Here is a 21,501-nt window from a genome sequence, read left to right as displayed (position 1 = left end):
CTCATGTCTTTGCTGTATGTGATCGCCCCCTTCAGGAGGCCGGAGAGACTGCGCTCCACTACTCTGTGCGCACCGCCGACCAGACCTCACTACACCTGGTGGACTTCCTCGTACAAAACAGGTAAAATGACCAAATAAGGCCCCGTCAATAAAGTGAAGATATGCATTTTATGCCATACAGGCCACCATAGCATTGAGCTAATGTGAAATTGGATTTTAAATGCAGTGAAAGCACACACTTCGTAAGCTGCTGTGCCCAAATACTAAAAAACATAACAGAATGTTATAAATAAGTAGTATTTCCACCGTTTGGTCATGTAAATTGACGCGTTAAATGTGGGAATTTCAATGGAATAGCTTCATGGATAGCAGTAGTGTTCCCTTCTTATCTCTCCACCGCTGCAAGAGGAAGATGAGCAGAGTAGAGCTCAGCACGGCTTAGATTCCCACAAGGCAAACAGAACTGGGTCAGGCAGACACTTGTTCTCCGCCTTCATTTATTCATCAGTCTTTTCAATTGTTTGCTCCCTGCCTCGCTGCACCTCGGGCAAACCGTTACCGGGAAATGACTCCTCATTAATTAATCGGTCCACCTTCACAATTTCAGGCTTACACTTGGTAATTGGCCTAATTGTTTTCGATTCAGGGATAGGAGAAAATGAAATGGGGACCAAACGCCTACCTGTCAACATGCTAGTGTGACTGTGAAGGACACCTTCCTAATATTGAGTTGCACCCCCTTTTGCACTCAGATCAGCCTCAATTCGACGGGGCATGGACTCTACAAGGTGTCGAAAGCGTTCCACAGGGATGCTGGCCCATGTTGACTCCAATGCTTCCCACAGTTGTGTCAAATTGGCTGGATGTCCTTTGGGTGGTAGACCATTCTTGATACTCGTGAAACAGTTGAGCGTGAAAAACCCAGCAGCGTTGCAGTTCTCAACACACTTCAGCCATACCCCCGTTCAAAGGCACTTCAATCTTTTGTCTTGCCCGTTCACCCTCTGAATGGCACACGTACACAATCCATGTCTCAATTGTCGCAAGGCTTAATGACCTGCTCAGTCTGTCATGGAAAGAGCAGGTGTTTCTAATGTTTTGTACACTCTGTGTATATTTTGTCAGCCGTAGTGACAAATAGGTATTTTAAAGGTCAGTTTGTCTCTTAAAGCAGTATGTATGATCAAAGCGTGAACGATAATGTGACAACTTTACTTCTGTGCAAAATGGCATCTGGGGTGTGAGCCGTGACATGACCGTGTGTGTGTGTGTGTGTGTGTGTGTGTGTGTGTGTGTGTGTGTGTGTGTGTGTGTGTGTGTCACAGTGGGAACCTGGATAAGCAGACAGAGTGGGGAAACACTGCCCTGCACTACTGCTGCATGTACGAGAAACACGAATGCCTCAAACTACTGCTGAGGGGCAAACCAGCCACTGACATCAGTGAGTAACACACACACACACACACACACACACACACACACACTCATATGTAAATGCTTTCAGACTTGGTTATGTTAACATGCCTGTTCTGTTTTTGGCTAATCAGAATTGTATTTTATACCACAGAAGGTTGGGGGAGGACAGGCTCGTGGTAACCGTGGTAATGGCACATGGTTTCCATGTGTTTGACGCCATTCCGTTGGCTCCGTTCCGGACATTATTATGAGCCGTCCTCCCCTCGTCAGCCTCCACTGGTTTTTATACACGTAGATGGAATGTATGCATCTAGTGCAACCAATATCATGCCTGTTCTTTTAGCCAATCAGAATGGTGAGACGGCGCTGGATATTGCCAGGCGTATGAAGAACAGTCAGTGTGAGGAGGCAGTAAGTATCCCACTGTGAACACGAGCCACGATATGTTTGGCTGTTGATGACATGAATCGATAGCAATACTTAACGATGCAATCCTGTTCTTTGTCGAAGTAGCATCCACGCCTCGTCTGATGATGTAGCAGCGCGGTAGATAGTATAGATCGAAGGGACTTGTTGACCAGCACATCTTTGGACACTAGATGGCAGCAGCCAAAAACCTACCCAGGCTTCTAGTGACTTCAGAGAGGAGGCCATTACTGATGTATGGTTACTATTTGCACACAGAAAACTAAGTTGGTGCTTTTACCATCAGTGATATTATGTCATGTTTTGAACATCAAATTAAAGGAGAGGACAACAATCAAATGAATGTTGGAGGTACTCATTGTTGGTTATGCTAGAGTTCCCTTCGACTGACTTGCGGGCTACAATTACATTTACGTCATTTGACAGACGCTCTTATGCAGAGCGACTTACAGTAGTGAGTTCACACATGTCCATACTGGTCCCCTGTGGGAATCGAACCCACAGCCCGGGCGTAGCAAACACCATGCACTACCAACTGAGCCAGACGGGACCATTATTCACTGTGTGTTTATTTGTATGTCCTCTGTGTTTCATTGTTTCGTTGTGGCTCCAAATGAAGTAATCAACATGTGTGTCCCCCAGCTGGTGCAGGCTGCAGCGGGGAAGTATTACCCGCATGTCCACGTGGAGTATGAGTGGAGCCTGAGGCTGGAGGAGCTGGACGAGAGCGACGATGATCTCGATGACAAGGTCAGACTGGGACTGCAGGTTCACACGTCTGGACAGAGCACACAACTTGAAATCCATGTGCAAATACTCTATATATACAAAAGTATGTGGACACGCCTTCAAATTTGTGAATTCGGGGTTTGGCGGATGGCAGGAGAACGCTTACTGCGCAATGCATAGTGTCAACTGTAAAGTTTGGTGGAGGAGGAATAATGGTCTGGGGCTGTTTTTCATGGTTCGGGCTAGGCCCCTTAGTTCCATTGAAGGGAAATCTTAACGCTACGTCATAAAATGACATTCTAGACGATCTAGCGCTTCCAACTTTGTGGCAACAATTCGGGGAAGGCCCTTTCCTGTTTCAGCATGACAATGCCCCCGTGCACAAAGCGAGGTCCATACAGAAATGGTTTGTCGAGATCGGTGTGGAAGAATTTGACTGGCCTGCACAGAGCCATGACCTCAACCGCATCAAACACCTTTGGGATGAATTGGAACACCAACTGCGAGCCAGGCCTAATCGCCCAACATCAGTGGCCGACCTCACTAATGCTCTTGTGGCTGAATGGAAGCAAGTCCCCGCAGCAATGTTCCAACATCTAGTGGAAAACCTTCCCAGAAGAGTGGAGGCTGTTATAGCAGCAAAGGGGGGACCAACTCCGTATTAATGCCCATGATTTTGGAATGAGATGTTCGACGAGCTGGTGTCCACATACTTTTAGTCATGTATTGTATTTGCACCCATCTCCCATTGACATCAATGCGTGATTTAGGCCTACACGAAAGTCAAAGTTCCTAAGTTCACCCTCTTCCAAGTTGACACTCATCTCTCTCTCCCTCTCTGTCTGCAGCCTAGTCCCATAAAGAAGGACCGTTCCCCGCGGCCCCAGAGTTTCTGCCACTCGTCCAGCCTGTCTCCCCATGACAAGCTGTCTCTGCCGGGCTTCATCAGCCACCGGGACAAACAGCAACGCATGTCTTACAGCGCCTTCACCAACCAGATGTACTCCGCCTCCACCGACCTCACTTCCTCTTCCCCCGTGGCCGACGCCCCCCCTCTACCCCCCAGGAACCAGGGCAAAGGTGAGACCTGGTTGTGATCGGCCAGGGCCCAGACTTTTATCAGTGTAGGATGGATTTTCCTCTAGACACTGATCTTGGGTCAGTTTTGTATTTTCCCCGTTAATGGTTAAGGTGAGGATTGGGGAGGGGAAGCTGATCCTCGATCTGTATCTAAGGGAAAATTCTACCTGAAATGTAAATGGCCTAAAGATTATGTGGCCAGTTGTGGAATGTACATAGGATACATAGCAGTGTTGTCTGGTTGGCCAGAATTTACATGTATGAAGAATTTACATGATCTTTTATCTCTAACACTGGTACGCAGGAAGAACGCAGTAATAACGTTTACTGTTTTTCTCTGTTATGAAACATTGTAATCGTAATGCTAGTTAACCAATTTACTGATATGATTAGTATTTTCCTCTCTCTCTCTCTCTCTCTCTCTCTCTCTCACACACACACACACACACCCTTGAGAGGAATGAAATTTGTCAACACGTCGATCAGAGTGCGGGTAGCAGCTGTTATAAATACTGCTTACACAAGGAAGGCACCTACAGCAAAAGGATGGCTTAAGGGCTGCTGGCATGCGGGAGTGTAAGAGAGCGTGGAGACACACACTTAAGTGATAATGCCCGAGAAGCCGGTGTTTGGAGGATGTATTGGCACGGGTGTTGTTAGGCCCTAGACACAAATCTAGGGTTGCTACCCAAGCCGGCTGGTCGTTCGCTCTATCGGTTCGGTGGCCAGAGATGCGAGCCAGTCGTTCGTTCTAAATGTTCCATTGCCATACTGCCTGGCAACGTTCTTATCCCTTGCCTGCTAGCTATCCAACTACGGCTAACCTACAGTCACGTCAAACAGTGCAGCCAGAATAACAGCAAAGTAGCTACATTTGTTTAAGCTGTTTACAAGAGACATTTATTTGGATACATCCATAACAATGAGCTAATGAGGAGCGATTTCGTCTGGCATTGAAAATGTGCTCACTCGTCAGGACACTGTTGTTCAGAGGAGCTAGTCAACAACACAGCTAACACAGTCACTTCAAACTGAAGCTGGAAGACTGCAAAATGTCTGCGTTTCGTTTAAAAAAAAAAATCTATTTACATTTCTTTGTATATATCCATGATTTCGACTGGCTGAGAAACGCTGCCTGCCTGTCTTTCTCGTCCCGACACCACACACATTCATTATTATGGGACAGTTGGAGATTGAATTTGAATATTGAAACAATGTTGCAAATGTCAGAGAGACAGTAAGGTTTATACAAATCTCCACTGTTGAAAACAAAATGTTTGTCTAAAAGAAATTGAGATAATGTCCAAATGCTTTTTATAGTGGAGATCAAGTTTATAAATCGCTTGGCTGGGCTGAAGAGACAGTGGATTGCGCAGTCAGATGGAACAGAGTAAATAGGCATTTTAACGTCATAGATTTAGCTGGTGGTAACTTGTGGAATAGACACCGGCTGGAATGCGGTTTTAACCAATCAGCATTCAGGATTAGACCCACCCATTGTATAAAGCAAGATAGATAATACACCAGGCTGATAATGTTAACACTTCGTTATGGAAATCCAGGGCTGTGTCCCAAATGGCACCCAATTCCCTACATAGTGCAATAGTTCGCTATGGGCCCTGGTCAGAAGTAGTACACTATATAGGGGAAAAGGTGCCATTTGGGACCCAGCCAGGGACATTTCCTGTTCAGCAACACTATCTGACAGTACAAATGGACTCTAAGGGGCGAGCGGCACGGTCAGCACAATTATAATGAACCATAACATCCCTCCCGAAGACAGGATTTAGAACACAAACACTCACACCCCAGGTTGCTATTCCCTATCCTTGTTACAATACAGTAGGCTACATTGTTGACGCCAATACACTGTTAAGTGGACCGAAGAGAAACGGCGGTTTCTCTTTACACACAAGAGATGAACAGTTCTCTTTTTCAGAGGGCGTCGGACTGACTTGTTTTCCCCTTAGGCGTTTTGACGCAATTTCTCCTCTTTCTCTTTGCTTGTCACTAATAAGATTTCATCAGGGGGTTTATAGAGGCTTGCGTCTCAAATGGCACCCTATTCCCTATATAGTGCACTACTTTTGATCAAGGCCTGCCTAGGGCTCTGGTCAAAAGTAGTGCACTACATAGGGAATAGGGCGTCATTTCAAATGAAACCAGTGTGTGGGAGAAGCTCACATGCGTTCTCTCCCACACTCTTCATCTCTCGCTTCCTCTTCACCTCTCTCTCTCTCTCTCTTTTTTTTTCTCCTTTCTTTCTCTTTCAGCGCCGCACTTGGCATTCCTCGGCTCTCACTCGCACTACGCCACTCTGGCCGGCACTCGACCATACATCAGTGAATATCCTGTTTTTACATTTTGTCCTGCTGTGCCCGCCCGTATACTTCTGCTGCCCAGTGGCACTGGTAGCGCTTTGCTTCCCAGGAAAAATATGGGTGGTGGCATCTTAAACTTTTAACAATGGCACTGTAAAAGTGTGGTTAATTCAAATTTTTCTTACACGCAGTTTTATCACGTTTTGTGACATGTCGCCACCCCTGAGCTGCAAAGTGCTATCGTACCTTATGTAGGTCAGCGTCCCAAATGATTCCCTATATAGTGCCCTATGGGGTCTAACAGTAGTGCACTGTATACGATATAGGGTGGCATTTTTGGATGCAACCTGACTCTCCTCTCTAACTGGCTGAGTTCTCTATTAGCCACAATCTTGTTGTATCTGTTTCTAGGCTTACACACAGCTGGGAATGGGACTAGCTGCTTTGGGGTAACTTTACTGTAGGTCCAGAAGTCTCAGGAGCGTGTACGCCCACCCCAAAATACAAACACACACAAAACAACACCTACACAATAGACACACATTGTTCTGTGTCCATCTTCTCTGTATTCCTATCTGGGCCGTTTCTCTGTTCACTGGGATGTTGTGTTTTACCTGTATTGATGTTGTGTTAACGTATCTCCCCCACATTGGCCAACAATTGTGTTAAACCCAGTCCCGATGGCAAGAAACCTTCCTCTCATCTACCCTCTCCTCTCAAGCCCCTCCCCTTCCTCTTGGTATCCCAGGTGACAGAATGAATGACGCCTGTCCCTTCACTGCATGTTTGTATGTTGTCACTCCTCCAGCTCCTCCCTCCACCCTCACCCCCGGAGGCAGCTCCACCCTGTCCAAGAAGAGGCCTCCGCCCCCTCCCCCCGGGCACAAACGCACCCTGTCTGACCCACCCAGCCCGCTTTCCCACAGTAGAGGGGGCATTTACGTGGGTGAGTCCTCCCTCGGTGGGCAAGACCCAAGCAGACACATCTAAATACTGCTTGGTCGTCTTTGTTAACGAAGGACATGATCCATAATAACATTAAAGTCTCTGGTCCTGGACAGTTGTAGTGTGTGCAGGCTTTTGTTCCAGCCCAGCACTAATAACACCTGACTGAACTTAAGTCAATCTTAATGCCTACCCACATTGAGGCCCTAGTATTGAGTGTGTTTCCAACCAGGTCTTCCCCATGACCAGAGTGTTAGTGCTGTTCATGAATGACAGACACATCCTGGTCATTTTATGGTGTGATGGCAATGACACAGACACATCCTGGTCATTTTATGGTGTGATGGCAATGACACAGACACATCCTGGTCATTTTATGGTGTGATGGCAATGACATAGACACATCCTGGTCATTTTGGAAGGTGATGGCAATGACACAGACACATCCTGGTCATTTTGGAAGGTGATGGCAATCCTGTGTAAATGTATGTGTTAGTTTTGGATGTCAGATCATTATTTTTGTCATCATTTTGTCTCGTCTGTGATGTTTTTTGTATTGTGAGATAATGGCCTCAACAGCATTAGTATAGAAGAAGATTTAGATTATTAGCTGAATAAAACTACACTGAACAAAAATATAAACGCAACGTGTAAAGTGCTCATGTTTCATGAGCTAAAATTAAAGTTCCCAGAAATGTTCCATATGTACAAAAAGCTTATTTCTCTCAAATTTTGTGCACAAATGTATTTAAATCCTTTTTAGTGAGCATTTCTCCTTTGCCAAGATAATTCATCCACCTGACAGGTGTGGCATATCAATAAGCTGATTAAACAGCATGATCATTACACAGGTGCACCTTGTGCTGGAGAACACAATGCCACAGATGCCTCAAGTTTTGAGGGAGCATGCAATTGGCATGCTGACTGCAGGAATGTCCACCAGAGCTGTTGCCAGAGAATTTAATGTTAATTTCTCTACCATAAGCCGCCTCTAATGACATTTTAGAGAATTTGGCAGTAAGTCCAACCGGTCTCACAACCGCAAACCATATGTAACCATGCCAGCCCAAGACCTTCAACTGCGGAATCGTCTGATACAAGCCACCCGGACAGCTGATGAAACTGGGTTTGCACAACCAAATAATTTCTGCACAAACTGTCAGAAACCGTCTCAGGGAAGTTCATCTGTGTGCTCGTCTTCACCAGGGTCTTGACCTGACTGCAGGTTTCAACTAGGCGAGTGGTTTGCTGATGTCAACGTTTTGAACAGAGTGCCCCATGGTGGCGGTGGGGTACGGGCAGGCATAAGCTATGGACAACACAATTGCATTTTATCAATGGCAATTTGAATGCACAGAGATACCGTGACGAGATCCTCAGGCCCGTTGTCGGGTATTCATCCACCTCCATCATGTCATGTTTCAGCATGATAATGCACGGCCCCATGTCACAAGGATCTATACACAATTCATGCAAGCTGAAAATGTCCCAGTTCTTCCATGGCCTGCATACTCACCAGACATGTTACCCATTGAGCATGTTTGGGATGCTCTGGATTAGAGGTCAACCGATTATGATTTTTCAACACCGATACCGATTATTGGAGGACCCAAAAAAAACGATACCGATTAATTGGCCAATGTTGTTATTTTTTATTTATTTGTAATAATGACAATTACAACAATACTGAATGAACACTTATTTTAACTAAGCCTCAAATAAATAATGAAACATGTTCAATTTGGTTTAAATAATGCAAAAACAAAGTGTTGGAGAAGAAAGTAAAAGTGCAATATGTGCCATGTAAGAAAGCTAACATTTAAGTTCCTTGCTCAGAACATGAGAACATATGAAAGCTGGTGGTTCCTTTTAACATCAGTCTTCAATATTCCAGGTAAGAAGTTTTAGGTTGTAGTTATTATAAGAATTATAGGACTATTGCTCTCTATACGATTTGTATTTCATATACCTTTGACTATTGGATGTTCTTATAGGCACTTTAGTATTGCCAGTGTAACAGTATAGCTTCCGTCCCTCTCCTCGCTCCTACCTGGGCTCGAACCAGGAACACATCGACAACAGCCACCCTCGAGCAGCGTTACCCATGCAGAGCAAGGGGAACAACTACTCCAAGTCTCAGAGAGAGTGACGTTTGAAACGCTATTAGCGTGCACCCCGCTAACTAGCTAGCCATTTCACATCGGTTACACCAGCCTAATCTCGGGAGTTGATAGGCTTGAAGTCATAAACAGCGCAATGCTTGAAGCATTGCGAAGTGCTGTTTGAATGAATGCTTACGAGCCTGCTGGTGCCTACCACCGCTCAGTCAGACTGCTCTATCAAATATCAAATCATAGACTTAATTATAATAAACACACAGAAAATCGAGCCTTAGGTCATTTAATATGGTCGAATCCGGAAACTATCATCTCGAAAACAAAACGTTTATTCTTTCAGTGAAATACGGAACCGTTCCGTATTTTATCTAACAGGTGGCATCCATAAGTCTAAATATTCCTGTTACATTGCACAACCTTCAATGTTATGTCATAATTACGTAAAATTCTGGCAAATTAGTTCGCAACGAGCCAGGCGGCCCAAACTGTTGCATATACCCTGACTTTGCGTGCAATGAACGCAAAATGACACAATTTCACCTGGTTAATATGGCAATAACCTGGATTTCTTTTAGCTAAATATGCAGGTTTTAAAAATATATACTTCTGTGTATTGATTTTAAGAAAGGCATTGATGTTTATGGTTAGGCACAGTCGTGCAACGATTGTGCTTTTTTTCGCAAATGCACTTTTGATAAATCATCCCCCGTTTGGCGAAGTTGGCTGTCTTTGTTAGGAAGATATAGTCTTCACACAGTTCGCAACGAGCCAGGCGGCCCAAACTGCTGCATATACCCTGACTCTGTTGCAAGAGAAGTGACACATTTTCCCTAGTTAAAAGAAATTCATGTTAGCAGGCAATATTAACTAAATATGCAGGTTTAAAAATATATACTTGTGTATTGATTTTAAGAAAGATATTGATGTTTATGGTTAGGTACACGTTGGAGCAACGACAGTCCTTTTTCACGAATGCGCACCGCATCGATTATATGCAATGCAGAACAGGCTAGATAAACTAGTAATATAATCAACCATGTGTAGTTAACTAGTGATTATGATTGATTGTTTTTTTTTATAAGATAAGTTTAATGCTAGCTAGCAACTTACCTTGGCTTCTTACTGCATTCGCGTAACAGGCAGGCTCCTCGTGGAGTGCAATGTAAAGCAGGTGGTTAGAGCGTTGGACTAGTTAACCGTAAAGTTGCAAGATTGAATCCCCGAGCTGACAAGGTAAAAATCTGTCGTTCTGCCCCTGAACAAGGCAGTTAACCCACCATTCCTAGGCCGTAATTGAAAATAAGAATGTGTTCTTAACTGACTTGCCTAGTTAAATAAAGGTGTAAAAATATATATATATATATATTAAATTAATAAAAATGTTTAAAAAATCGTCCAAATCGGTGTCCAAAAATACCGATTTCCGATTGTTATGAAAACTTGAAATCGGCCATTCCGATTAATCGGTCGAACTCAACTCTGGATCGACTTGTACGACAGCATGTTCCAGTTCCCGCCAATATCCAGCAACTTCACACAGCCATTGAAGACTGGGACAACATTCCACTGGCCACAATCAACAGCCTAATCAACTCTATGCAAAGGAGATGTGTCACTCTGCATGAGGCAAATAATGGTCACACCAGATACTGACTAGTTTTTTGATCCATACCTTTTTTTTAGGGTACACTACATGAGCAAAAGTATGTGGACACCTGCTCGTCGAACATCTCATTCCAAAATCATGGGCATTAATTATATGGAGTTGGTCCCCCTTTTGCTGCCCAAACAGCCTCCACTCTTCTGGGAAAGCTTTCCACTAGATGTTGGAACATTGCTGCTGGGACTTGCTTCCATTCAGCCACAAGAGCATTTGTGAGGTCGGCCACTGATGTTGGGCGAATTAGGCCTGGTTCGCAGACGGCGTTCCAATTCATTCCAAAGATGTTCGATGGGGTTGAGGTCAGGGCTCTGTGCAGGCCAGTCAAGTTCTTCCATAACGATCTCGACAAACCATTTCTGTATGGACCTCGCTTTGTACACGGAGATATTTTCATGCTGAAACAGGAAAGGGCATTTCCCAAACTGTTGCCACAAAGTTGGAAGCACAGAATCGTCTAGAATGTCATTTTATGCTGTAGCGTTATCACTTCCCTTCACTGGAGCTAATGGGCCTAGCCCGAACCATGAAAAACAGACCCAGACCATTATTCCTCCTCCACCCAACTTTACAGTTTGCACTATGCATTGGTGCAGGTAGCGTTCTCCTGGCATCCGCCAAACCCAGATTCGTCCGTCCACTGCTCCAGGGTCCAATGGTGACGAGCTTAACACCACTCCACCAGACGCTTGGCAATGTGCATGGTGATGTTAGGCTTGTGTGCGGCTGCTCGGCCATGGAAACCCATTTCATGAAGCTACCAACGAACAGTTCTTGTGCTGACGTTGCTTCCAGAGGCAGTTTGGAACTCGGACAGACAATTTTTACTTGCTTCAGCACTCGACGGTCCCTGTGAGCTTCTGTATCATACCACTTCGTGGCTGAGACATTGTTGCTCCTAGACGTTTCCACTTCACAATAACAACACTTGACCGGGGAAGCTCTAGCAGGGCAAAAATTTGACGAACTGACTTGTTAGAAAGGTGGCATCCTATGACGGTGCCACATTGAAAGTCACTGAGCTCTTCAGTAATGCCAATCTACTGCCAATGTTAATCTATGGAGATTGCATGGCTGTGTGCTCGATTTTATACACTTGTCAGCAACGGCTGTGGCTAAATCCACTCATTTGAAGGGGTGTCCACATACTTTTGTATATATAGTGTATCTGTAACCAACAGATGCCTAACTGTATTCCCAGTCATGTGAAATCCATAGATTAGGGTCTAATGAATTTATCTCAATTGACAGATTTTCTTATATGAACTGTAACTCAGTAAAATCTTTGAAATTGTTGCATGTTGCGTTTATATTTTTGTTCAGTGTAGATCCCCCATCGTACAGCTACCTCCGAGGGTCCATAATGGTAGCTAATGGAAAGCTCAGCCTGACATCTCCTTCCCTTAGACTTTTCTACTATAATGTTTGGGTACAGCAATATATTTGTATACCAGTTACAGTTTATGTATAAATGGATATAATAATAATAATAATAATTTAATTAATTATAATAATTTAATCAGGAGAATTAAATCAAAATTAAAGATGTACTTATTTAGGTGACCATTTTGGGCTGTGGGGTAATATGGGGATGAATATTATATACACTGAGCAGCATGTATCCATATCTCACAACCATCTCGACATTTCAGGAAGTGACTCCATCCCTCCACCTGTGAACAAGATGTCACCGTTATCCAACAAGTTTGAGGGCATTCCACAGCAGCAAAGGTACATAGGCATCCATTTTGGATGCAGGCATTTAGAATATTTTCCTATATATTGTTTACGCATGATAGAGTTCTGATCTTTTTATAATTTTTCATTAACTTCATATAACCATCTGTTTTCAGCACTACTTCTAGCAACACAAAGTCTACACTTGGTCCAAGGGTTCTACCCAAACTACCTCAGAAAGGTACGTTGTATTGGATTAGCAATGCCTATAACTGTAGGTGAGACCACCTTATTTCCGGCTTACTGAGTCAACATGCGTTTAATATAGTACCTGCGTCCTGGTTCTTCTCTTAGTGGCACTGCGTAAGATCGACACCATACACCCGTCTATGGACAAACCCGGTCTGCCTCTGGAGGTGCTCCAGAAATCCCCTCCAGGACCTGAATGCCTAACAAAAGCCATTCTACCCGACAAGCCCCAACTAGGGGACCTTCCCCCCAAACCCCAGCCCTCTGAGCTGCCCCCTAAACCTGGAGAACTGCCACCCAAGCCCCAGCTCTCCGACCTCCCCCCCAAACCGCAGCTAGGGGACCTACCACCTAAACCCCTGCTCAAAGATCTACCCCCCAAACCTCAGCTCTCTCAAGACGGCCATCCGAAACCGGGGGCAGCAGATCTGCCCAGTCCGAGACCACCCCCTGGAGAGCCTGCGCCGAAGCCCCACCCCCCGGAGTCAGCGGCGGCCAATCAGCAGGTAGAGACTGAGAGCCCGTCCTCCCAGGGCAGCGAGGACACCAATGGGAGCCCGGCGTGTGCTCCAGACACACCAGTGCCCTTGCCCAGGAAGAATACGGTAAAGTTCACTTAAGGACACACAGCAGAAATCAGAGCGCTTTAATGGTATCATTGGGTAATATCTGGGTAGTTCTGCAAATGGGTCCCACTGGTTGGTTGGGCCAGTTCCTCTTGGGTTGAAGCCACAGACAGGGTTGTAGTGGAATTGTTAATGGTTGGGTCACAACACAGAAACTTTTGGCAACCAGACCATTCCACGTACTATTTACTGTCTCTGGTGACATTTCTGGTGATGTTCATATATGTGTGTTTAGGGGAAGACCAAATCTCGGCGGGTGAAGACCATCTATGACTGCCAGGCCGACAACGATGACGAGCTGACGTTTGTGGAGGGAGAGGTGATCATAGTGACGGGTGAGGAGGACGGGGAGTGGTGGGTAAGTAACAGCTCTCTAACAGGCTCACTGATGTTACCCTAACACGGTTAGATTAGATTAGAGTAGAAGTTTAATAGTCACATGTACAGGGTTGCAGGGTACAGTGAAAATCTTAAACTCCAATCTCCAACAATGCAAGTCAAAGTAAAATAAAAACAATCAACAATCCCCAAATACAGGTGTCCCAAGCCTGTAGCATTATACCCAAGAAGACTCAAGGCTGTAATCGCTGCCAAAGGTGTTTCAACAAGAGTAAAGGGTCTGAATACTTAAATAAATGTAATATTTCCGTTTTTTTGTTATATATATATACATTTGCAAAAATGTCTAAAAACCGGTTTTGCTTTGTCATTATGGGGTATTGTGTGTAGAATGATGAGGGGGAAAAAACAATGTAATACATTTTACAATATGGCTGTAAATGAAATGTGGAGAAAGTCAGAATACTTTCCGAATGCACGGTATATTAGAAGCTATAGAAATGTATTTATTAATGTCTACATTTGTTTTTGCTACTTTTATTCTATTACAAGCACCTTATTGCATACGTTTTAATTATATTATGTAATAAAATAAAGGAAAATTGTATTTTAAAAAATCTGTGTGTGTGTATACAGTACCAGTCAAATGTTTGGACACACCTACTCATTCAAGGGTTTTTCTATATTTTTACTGCTTTCTACATTGTAGAATAATAGTGAAGACATCAAAACTATGAAATAACACATGATATCATGTAGTAACAAAAAAGTGTAAAATTCTATTTTAGATTTTTGGTTCTTCAAAGTACCCTTTGCTTTGATTACAGCTTTGAACACTCTTGGCATTCTCTCAACCAGCTTCACCTGGAATGCTTTTCCAACAGTCTTGAAGGAGTTCATACATATGCTGAGCACTTGTTGGCTGCTTTTCCACTCTGCGGTCCAACTCATCCCAAACCATCTCAACTGGGTTGAGGCCGGGTGATTGTGGAGGCCAGGTCATCTGATGCAGCACTCCATCACTCTCCTTCTTGGTCAAATAGCCCTTACACAGCCTGGAGGTGTGTTGGGTCATTGTCCAGTTCCACTAAGCGCAAACCAGATGGGATGGCGTATCGCAGCAGAATGCTGTGGTAGCCATGCTGATTAAGTGTGCCTTGAATTCTAAATAAATCACAGACAGTGTCACCAGCAAAGCACCCCCACACATCACACCTCCTGCTCCATGTTTCACGGTGGGAACCACACATGCGGAGATCATCCGTTCACCTACTCTGCGTCTCATAAAGACACGGCGGTTGGAACCAAAAATCTTACGTTTGGACTCATCAGACCAAAGGACAGATTTCCACCGGTCTAATGTCCATTGCTTGTGTTTCTTGGCCCAAACAAGTCTCTTCTTCTTATTGGTGTCCTTTAGTAGTGGTTTCTTTGCAGCAATTCAACCATGAAGGCCTGATTCACGCAGTCTCCTCAGAACAGTTGATGTTGAGATGTGTATGTTACTTGAACTTTGTGAAGCAGTTATTTGCTGATTTCTGAGGCTGGTAACGCTAATGAACTTATCCTCTGCAGCAAAGGTAACTCTGGGCTTCCTTTCCTGTGGCGGTCCTCATGAGAGCCAGTTTCATCATAGCGCTTTATGGTTTTTGCAACTGCACTTGAATAAACGTTCAAAGTTTTTGATATGTTCCGTATTGACTGAACTTCATGTCTTAAAGTAATGATGGACTGTCGTTTCTCTTTGCTTATTTGAGCTGTTCTTGCCATAATATGGAATTGGTCTTTTTACCAAATAGGGCTATCTTCTGTATACCACCCCTACCTTGTCACAACACAACTGATTTGGCTTAAAGGCATTAAGAAGGAAAGAAATTCCACAAATTCACTTTTAACAAGGCACACCTGTTAATTGAAATGCATTCCAGGTGACTACCTCATGAAGCTGGTTGAGAGACTGCCAAGAGTGTGCAAAGCTGTCATCAAGGCAAAGGGTGGCTACTTTGAAGTATCTCAAATATAAAATATATTTTGATTTGCTTAACACTTTTTTTTTTTTTTTACTACATGGTTCCACATGTGTTATTTCATAGAGTTGATGTCTTCACTATTATTCTACAATGTAGAAACTTTGGGGAAAAAAACTTGAATGAGTAGGTGTGTCTAACCTTTTGGCTGGCACTGCATATATATATATATATTATAAATATATATATTTTTTAATACAATTTTCCTTTATTTTATTAGGGAAGACCTAGGTCTCTTTTTCAAATGTGCCTTGCACAATACAACACAAATTTACACTATATATATATATATATATATATTAAAATACAAAACACATTAAAATACAAAAACACAGTCATGGGAAGCACAAGTAGAACATCACAAATCACCCAATGGTGGGGAAGTGCCAAGATGGAGGCGCAGTGGCTTGAACAGCGTCCCCTGTAAGTCATCTAGTGTGTACATAAATCATTGGGTGTTACCTTAAATAGTTACAACTTTACCATACTCACACTGTCAAACAAACCTAATAGCTGGCTAAACATTGAACAAGAACACCTGTGCAGTGCTGTTCTCCTCAACTCACATATTCTGTTTCCTTTCAGATCGGCCACATTGAAGGGCACCCGGAGAGGAAAGGGGTGTTCCCAATGTCCTTTGTCCACATCCTGAGTGACTGACAGCCAGACGAGGCTTGCACTAACCCCCCCCGCCCTAATCCCTAGAAGTACCCCTGTACTGTAAATAGCTACTGTAACAACCTGACGTGAAACCAGTGTTCTAAAGAAAAAAACGCAATGAAGAAACCCAAGTAGGCTCAACTAGCCACTGGATGCTGAGCACATCCATTTTGTAAATAAAAATGTGTGTATTTTTCCTCTTACCAGTATTATCTTAATCTTAGAGCACGACCTATGGCTGCCGTAGCCACTCTTACCCTAAAGTGTATGTTTATGCTGTTACTGTGTATATATGTATGTAAATATATTTGTGTGTGTGTGTGTATATACATGTTTTATTGTACAAACATGTACAAGAATACATGCGTTCTCTGCCTGCCAGATAATAACCAAGTATCAGGGCAGCCGTGTTTGCATTTTATCTGTAATCATTTTACTAGTCATCCCTGATATCATTGCTTGCATTTCTGGAGAAGGCCGAATGTGAAGGAATAGGAAAGATCATCTCACTAGTCTCACCGTTTCCTCATCCTACACCACATTAGACTGGAGATTCTCATATCTCCAACTGAAACCTACCAGGATAACTCAGCCGAGGATTAAATATGTATTCATTCAATGTATTCCTTGTTCTTGCTCGCTTTGTGTGTACATGTATTCGGATTGTTTTACAGTATTGACACCTGCTGCTACTGTATGGTGGGATATCAGAAACCCCTGTGGAACCGCACAGGTCACCAGTAGTAGACTCCTTAACACCGTTTCACTCTGTCAAGTTATGTGGAACTGAGCAGAGTGCTATTTAAAAAGCCACTCAAATCAGGGTTTGAAGAACCACTTCTGATAGCCACTAAAACTCACAAGTACATATGGGAAGGTCAATGTCAGTAAGCAAGAATGTGAAAATTCTGATGGCCTGGAGAGATTTGAACAAATGTCCAATGACATTTCAAACTTTAATGTAGTGGCGTCAATGATTTCCAGACGAGAGCTCCACTGTTAAGGATACAAACTAAAATGTAGTTTGTGGATATTTATTAAATCCAGCGAGGCAGTCAAGCAGAAATAAAGTTTGCGTGTCAGACAGGGTTGTCCTCAGAACGCTGAGTACTTTTTTTGGATGACAGGCAATTGCAAATAGTGAACAGGATATGTACCCTTCACTCCCCATTGACTTCATCTCCTCTGGTATCAACCCCAATCATTCCATTGTACTAATAAGTGTTGTAATGGATTTGATGTCTTTATTATACTGAAAAAAAATAAAGGCAACATGTAAAGTGTTGGTCCCATGACCTGAATTACAAGATTCCATTAATGTTCCATATGCACAAAAAGCTTCTCAAATTCACATTTTAGTGAGCTTTTCTCCGTTAGCCTAAATAATCCACCTCACAGGTGTGGCATATCAAGTAGACTAAACATGATAAAGGTGCACCTTGCACTGGGGATAAAAGGCCACTATATGCAGTTCAGATGTCTCAGGTTGAGGGAGCATGCGACTAAGACTGTCCACCAGAGCTGTTGCCAGAATTAAAGTTTATTTCTCCAAGCCAACACAATCACTTTCCATGTCCAAATCAAATCTTATTGGTCACATACATGGTTAGACGTTGTAGCGAAATGCTTGTAACCCGGCCTCAACCACATGGATGGCATTGCAGGCGAGCAGTTTGCTGAAGTCAGCTTTGTGAACAGCGTGCCCCATGGTGGCAGTGGGGTTATGGGCAGGCATAAGCTGCCTTTAATTGATGTCAATTTGAATGCACAAAAACTGATAAGATTGAGGCCCATTTTTAAATTATGCAACCATACGCATATTCCCAGTAATGCAAAACACAGATTAGGCCTTAATTTCAATTGACAAGCCTCATTTACTGTAACTCAGTGTAATCTTACATTTGTTTGGGTTACATTTTGTTCAGTATGCCAATAGTGTCAACCATGATGCCTTAAATTTTAACAAGGCTAAAATGTCTAGTAAAGAAACTTAGGTGGTTGCTGTTAAGCCAAGGAATAGTCACTAGTTTACATTTGCCACAGATGTACAGAACTTCAGTGAAAAAGTAATTTTGAAAGGACTTTTATTTGTCAGAAGCTTTTTGCACAACCTTCTACATTTGTCTAAGACAGGCCATTCAATTGTTTAAGTTACTCCAGATGGTAGTACAAGCTAAGAGAAGCAGTTTTTCAAAAAACGCAACAGTGCTTTGTATTGCAACACAAATTATATATATATACACAAACTATATACAGAAACAATAGTCAACTTAAAGCTTTATCCTCAAGCTCTTTTTCATACCAGAACTGCTGGTAAAATAAAAATTATTTTGAGACTTGGCCTTTCTGTGCATGCTTCTTTGATCCATGGTCCTTATCCACCGACTTAATGACTCCCACAGCAACAGTCTGTTTCAAGTCCCTCGCTGCAAACCGACCTGGAGACAGAACACATGTGGATAACAAATTACTTTTATTGTTAAAACCAAGTCAGCCATATTTTAGGTAAGGCACATCTGGTGAACAAGCAGTAATTTATCAAAAGACAGACACATGATGCAGAATCAACATTTGGATGGGATAGAAAGCCATGAGCTAATCAAACATTACACTAGAAATGTACCACTTAGTTCCAAATGTTCCATGCCCACTACCAGTGATATTGCCTGAAAATATTGAGAGAAGGGTACCTAAAGGAGGGTAGGTGAAGAAACTCTCCACACAGAGGGGTCTGTTGGGGCTCATCTTGACAGTGGCAGCGTCACCAGACTGCAGGGTCTGGGGAAAGTCCTCCAGCTTCTTCCCTGTGCGACGGTCAATCTTCTCCGTCAGCTCTGCAAAGCGGCAGGTCACATGGGTGGTGTGGCAGTCCAGTACGGGAGAGTAGCCAGCCTTGATTTTGCCAGGATGGTTCAGGATTATGAGCTGCGGGAAGACAGACTTCAGTTAAACAGTACTGGGCTACAGAACAGGCAGAGGGATCTGCACTAGTGGGGGGGAACAGATTCACATCTTAAACCAGAGAAGATTGGTTTGACAAACCATCAGTACATTAGATAATGGGACACTCGCCTTCAATACTGAATTGCCATATTCAGATACGGACATTGCCCTGTACCTGTGCCACAAAGCTGTTGACATCAGAGGGAGGGTCATGCTGGGCGTTCCCCGCCACATCACCACGGCGGAGGTTCTTTACAGACACGTTCTTGATGTTGAACCCCACGTTGTGGCCAGGCCCAGCCATCTGCAGACCCTCGTGGTGCATCTCAATGGACTTGACCTCGGCAGTCAGCTTGGCAGGAGAGAACGTCAGGATCATGCCGGGCTTCAGGATCCCCGTCTCGATCTTCCCCACTGGAACCGTGCCCACTCCTGTAGAACAGGGGAAAAGCGACAATTAAACTACTCACAATTTGTGAAACATGTAGACACCATGAGCCACCGCTCACCTCCAATCTTGTATACATCCTGCAGGGGCAGCCTCAGAGGCTTGTTGGCAACACGCACTGGTGGATGGATGGAGTCCAGGACTTCAAGTAGAGTTCTCCCATTTGCATGCCCTTGCCCTCTCTTGACTTTAGAGCCTTTGAACCAGGACATCTACACAGCAGAAGAGGGTTCTCATGCATCACAGATGGATAAAAGTTACTTAAATGTGGACGAATGTGATTACAAAAATACTCACTTTCTGAGATGGGGCAAGCATGTTCTCACCGGTCCAGCCAGAGATGGGAACAAAAGGCACAGCAGTGGGATCATAGCCGATTCTTTTGAGGAAAGTGCTCACACTTTGGACCACTTCACCAAAGCGCGCCTGGTTGTATGGTGGCTCAGTAACGTCCATTTTGTTTACAGCGACAATGACTTGCTTGACACCGAGTGTGTAGGCAAGCAAGGCATGCTCCCTGGTCTGGCCATTCCTGGAGATACCAGCCTCAAACTCCCCTTTGGCCGCAGACACGACCAGGAGGGCAACATCAGCCTGAAATGAATGGTGAACAAAGGCTTAAGAAAAGGTTACCACCAAAACCAGTAATTCATATTGGCCTGAAGTGTTAAAAGCCCCCAGGCAGAGACTACAATGGGCAACTTCACCTGTGATGTCCCTGTGATCATGTTCTTGATGAAGTCACGATGGCCTGGAGCATCAATTATCGTGATAGTGTATTTGTGTGTGTTGAATTTCAACAATGAAATGTCAATGGTAATTCCCCGCTCCCTCTCAACTTTCAGTTTGTCTAACACCCAGGCATATTTGAAAGAGCTCTTGCCCATCTGTAGGATGAGAGAATTTAAAATTAGTTACAGTTGTAGTTGCTTAATACATATAAATATTACGCCAATTAGTTCCTTACCTGGGCTGAAGCCTTCTCAAACTTCTCGATTGTTCTTGGGTCGACACCGCCGCATTTGTAGACCAGGTGACCAGTGGTGGTTGACTTTCCGCTGTCAACATGGCCTATGATGACCACGTTTATGTGGGTTCTCTCCTTCACCATTTTCAACTAGCTTCTGCTAACAGATAAACTTCACCCAAAGAAGCCTCTAAGAGTATAGTGCTCGAAATTGAATATAATAATTGTTTGCGTTACCCAAGTCTAAATACTTTCGCACCTCGCCGTCGTAAAGGACTATTGTAAAATGTAGGTGACATTTTATAGTCGGGGCTCCAGTAATGTTTTGATTGAAGTCAGGCATGTGCATTCATTAATGCGGCCCCTCAATCAGCGCACATGTGCAGCCCATCATCGTTTCCTTTTTTCCCCCGGTTCTTGAAGTAGGCTAATCATATATCAGACGTGACTGGACAGGTGAAAGCCAAGGAGCAAAGTTCTTGCTTAACGCTGACACAATCATGTTAGATCAGTATTTCAAAGAAGGGAGAAAGAAATTGTATTTTCCAAAGTATTTCGAACATTTTTCCTAGCCTACTTTAGTTTTGAATATTATGTTCATACTTTAATTGTATGAAAATGTAGGTCTTAAATTAACATGGAATTGCAATTTAGCCTATATACTGGCTAAATGAACGTTTACTTTCCACTTTAGACTATAGCCTATGTATTATTTGTCGAGGTGGTTATTGTTTCACGTTCAACTTGGCCTGATAGGTGTAAGGATTTTTTTAGGCAAACATTGCTTCGGGCTATTCTTTTATTTTTTTTCTTGCGTATTAGGTTACACGTTAATGTAACACGAAATTGCATGACATGTTTCAACACACTG

The 21,501-nt window shown here is 43.6% G+C and overlaps 2 protein-coding genes across 7 annotated transcripts in view; one reads left to right on the top strand and one right to left on the bottom strand.

Moving 5' to 3' along the window:
- asap1b (ArfGAP with SH3 domain, ankyrin repeat and PH domain 1b) overlaps nucleotides 1–17,567 on the top strand; it is a 72,823-nt gene extending 55,256 nt beyond the window's left edge. For 2 of the 6 annotated variants that reach the window (XM_014180831.2, XM_014180830.2), the window contains 12 exons: nucleotides 36–121; nucleotides 1,326–1,441; nucleotides 1,760–1,827; nucleotides 2,485–2,592; nucleotides 3,420–3,651; nucleotides 5,925–5,993; nucleotides 6,781–6,918; nucleotides 12,347–12,425; nucleotides 12,548–12,612; nucleotides 12,726–13,225; nucleotides 13,482–13,604; nucleotides 16,198–17,567. In XM_014180831.2, coding sequence (XP_014036306.2) covers nucleotides 36–121; nucleotides 1,326–1,441; nucleotides 1,760–1,827; nucleotides 2,485–2,592; nucleotides 3,420–3,651; nucleotides 5,925–5,993; nucleotides 6,781–6,918; nucleotides 12,347–12,425; nucleotides 12,548–12,612; nucleotides 12,726–13,225; nucleotides 13,482–13,604; nucleotides 16,198–16,272 — 1,659 coding nt within the window. In that variant the 3' untranslated portion in view covers nucleotides 16,273–17,567. The remainder of the gene's footprint in view (nucleotides 1–35; nucleotides 122–1,325; nucleotides 1,442–1,759; nucleotides 1,828–2,484; nucleotides 2,593–3,419; nucleotides 3,652–5,924; nucleotides 5,994–6,780; nucleotides 6,919–12,346; nucleotides 12,426–12,547; nucleotides 12,613–12,725; nucleotides 13,226–13,481; nucleotides 13,605–16,197) is intronic. The other 4 variants (XM_014180835.2, XM_014180834.2, XM_014180832.2 and 1 more) reach the window with 3 other exon arrangements.
- A 772-nt stretch (nucleotides 17,568–18,339) lies between these two features.
- On the bottom strand, nucleotides 18,340–21,387 carry eef1a1l3 (eukaryotic translation elongation factor 1 alpha 1, like 3). Its single transcript, XM_014180836.2, has 7 exons — nucleotides 20,631–21,387; nucleotides 20,371–20,550; nucleotides 19,961–20,257; nucleotides 19,725–19,875; nucleotides 19,391–19,647; nucleotides 18,963–19,197; nucleotides 18,340–18,710 (listed from the first exon to the last, which is right to left on the bottom strand). Exons 1-7 carry the CDS (start codon nucleotides 20,772–20,774, stop codon nucleotides 18,598–18,600), a joined length of 1,377 nt encoding a protein of 458 aa, XP_014036311.2. The 5' UTR covers nucleotides 20,775–21,387; the 3' UTR covers nucleotides 18,340–18,597.
- Between the last annotated feature and the right edge of the window lie 114 nt (nucleotides 21,388–21,501).

The sequence above is a fragment of the Salmo salar genome, chromosome ssa29 (genome assembly GCF_905237065.1).
Source record: "Salmo salar chromosome ssa29, Ssal_v3.1, whole genome shotgun sequence".
NCBI classification, from domain to species: domain Eukaryota; kingdom Metazoa; phylum Chordata; class Actinopteri; order Salmoniformes; family Salmonidae; genus Salmo; species Salmo salar.
The sequence above is the reverse complement of the archived record's forward strand: the minus strand, read 5'-3'. Positions and strand labels throughout refer to the sequence as shown.

Excerpts from the sequence above, each read along its gene's own strand:
- eef1a1l3 (XM_014180836.2), bottom strand. The coding sequence starts at position 20,774 with ATGGTGAAGGAGAGAACCCACATAAACGTGGTCATCATAGGCCATGTT. Across the intron at positions 20,258-20,370 it reads TGATCACAGGGACATCACAG|GCTGATGTTGCCCTCCTGGT; the intron begins GTGAAGTTGCCC and ends CATTCATTTCAG. Across the intron at positions 18,711-18,962 it reads CTTCACCTACCCTCCTTTAG|GTCGGTTTGCAGCGAGGGAC; the intron begins GTACCCTTCTCT and ends TTCTGTCTCCAG.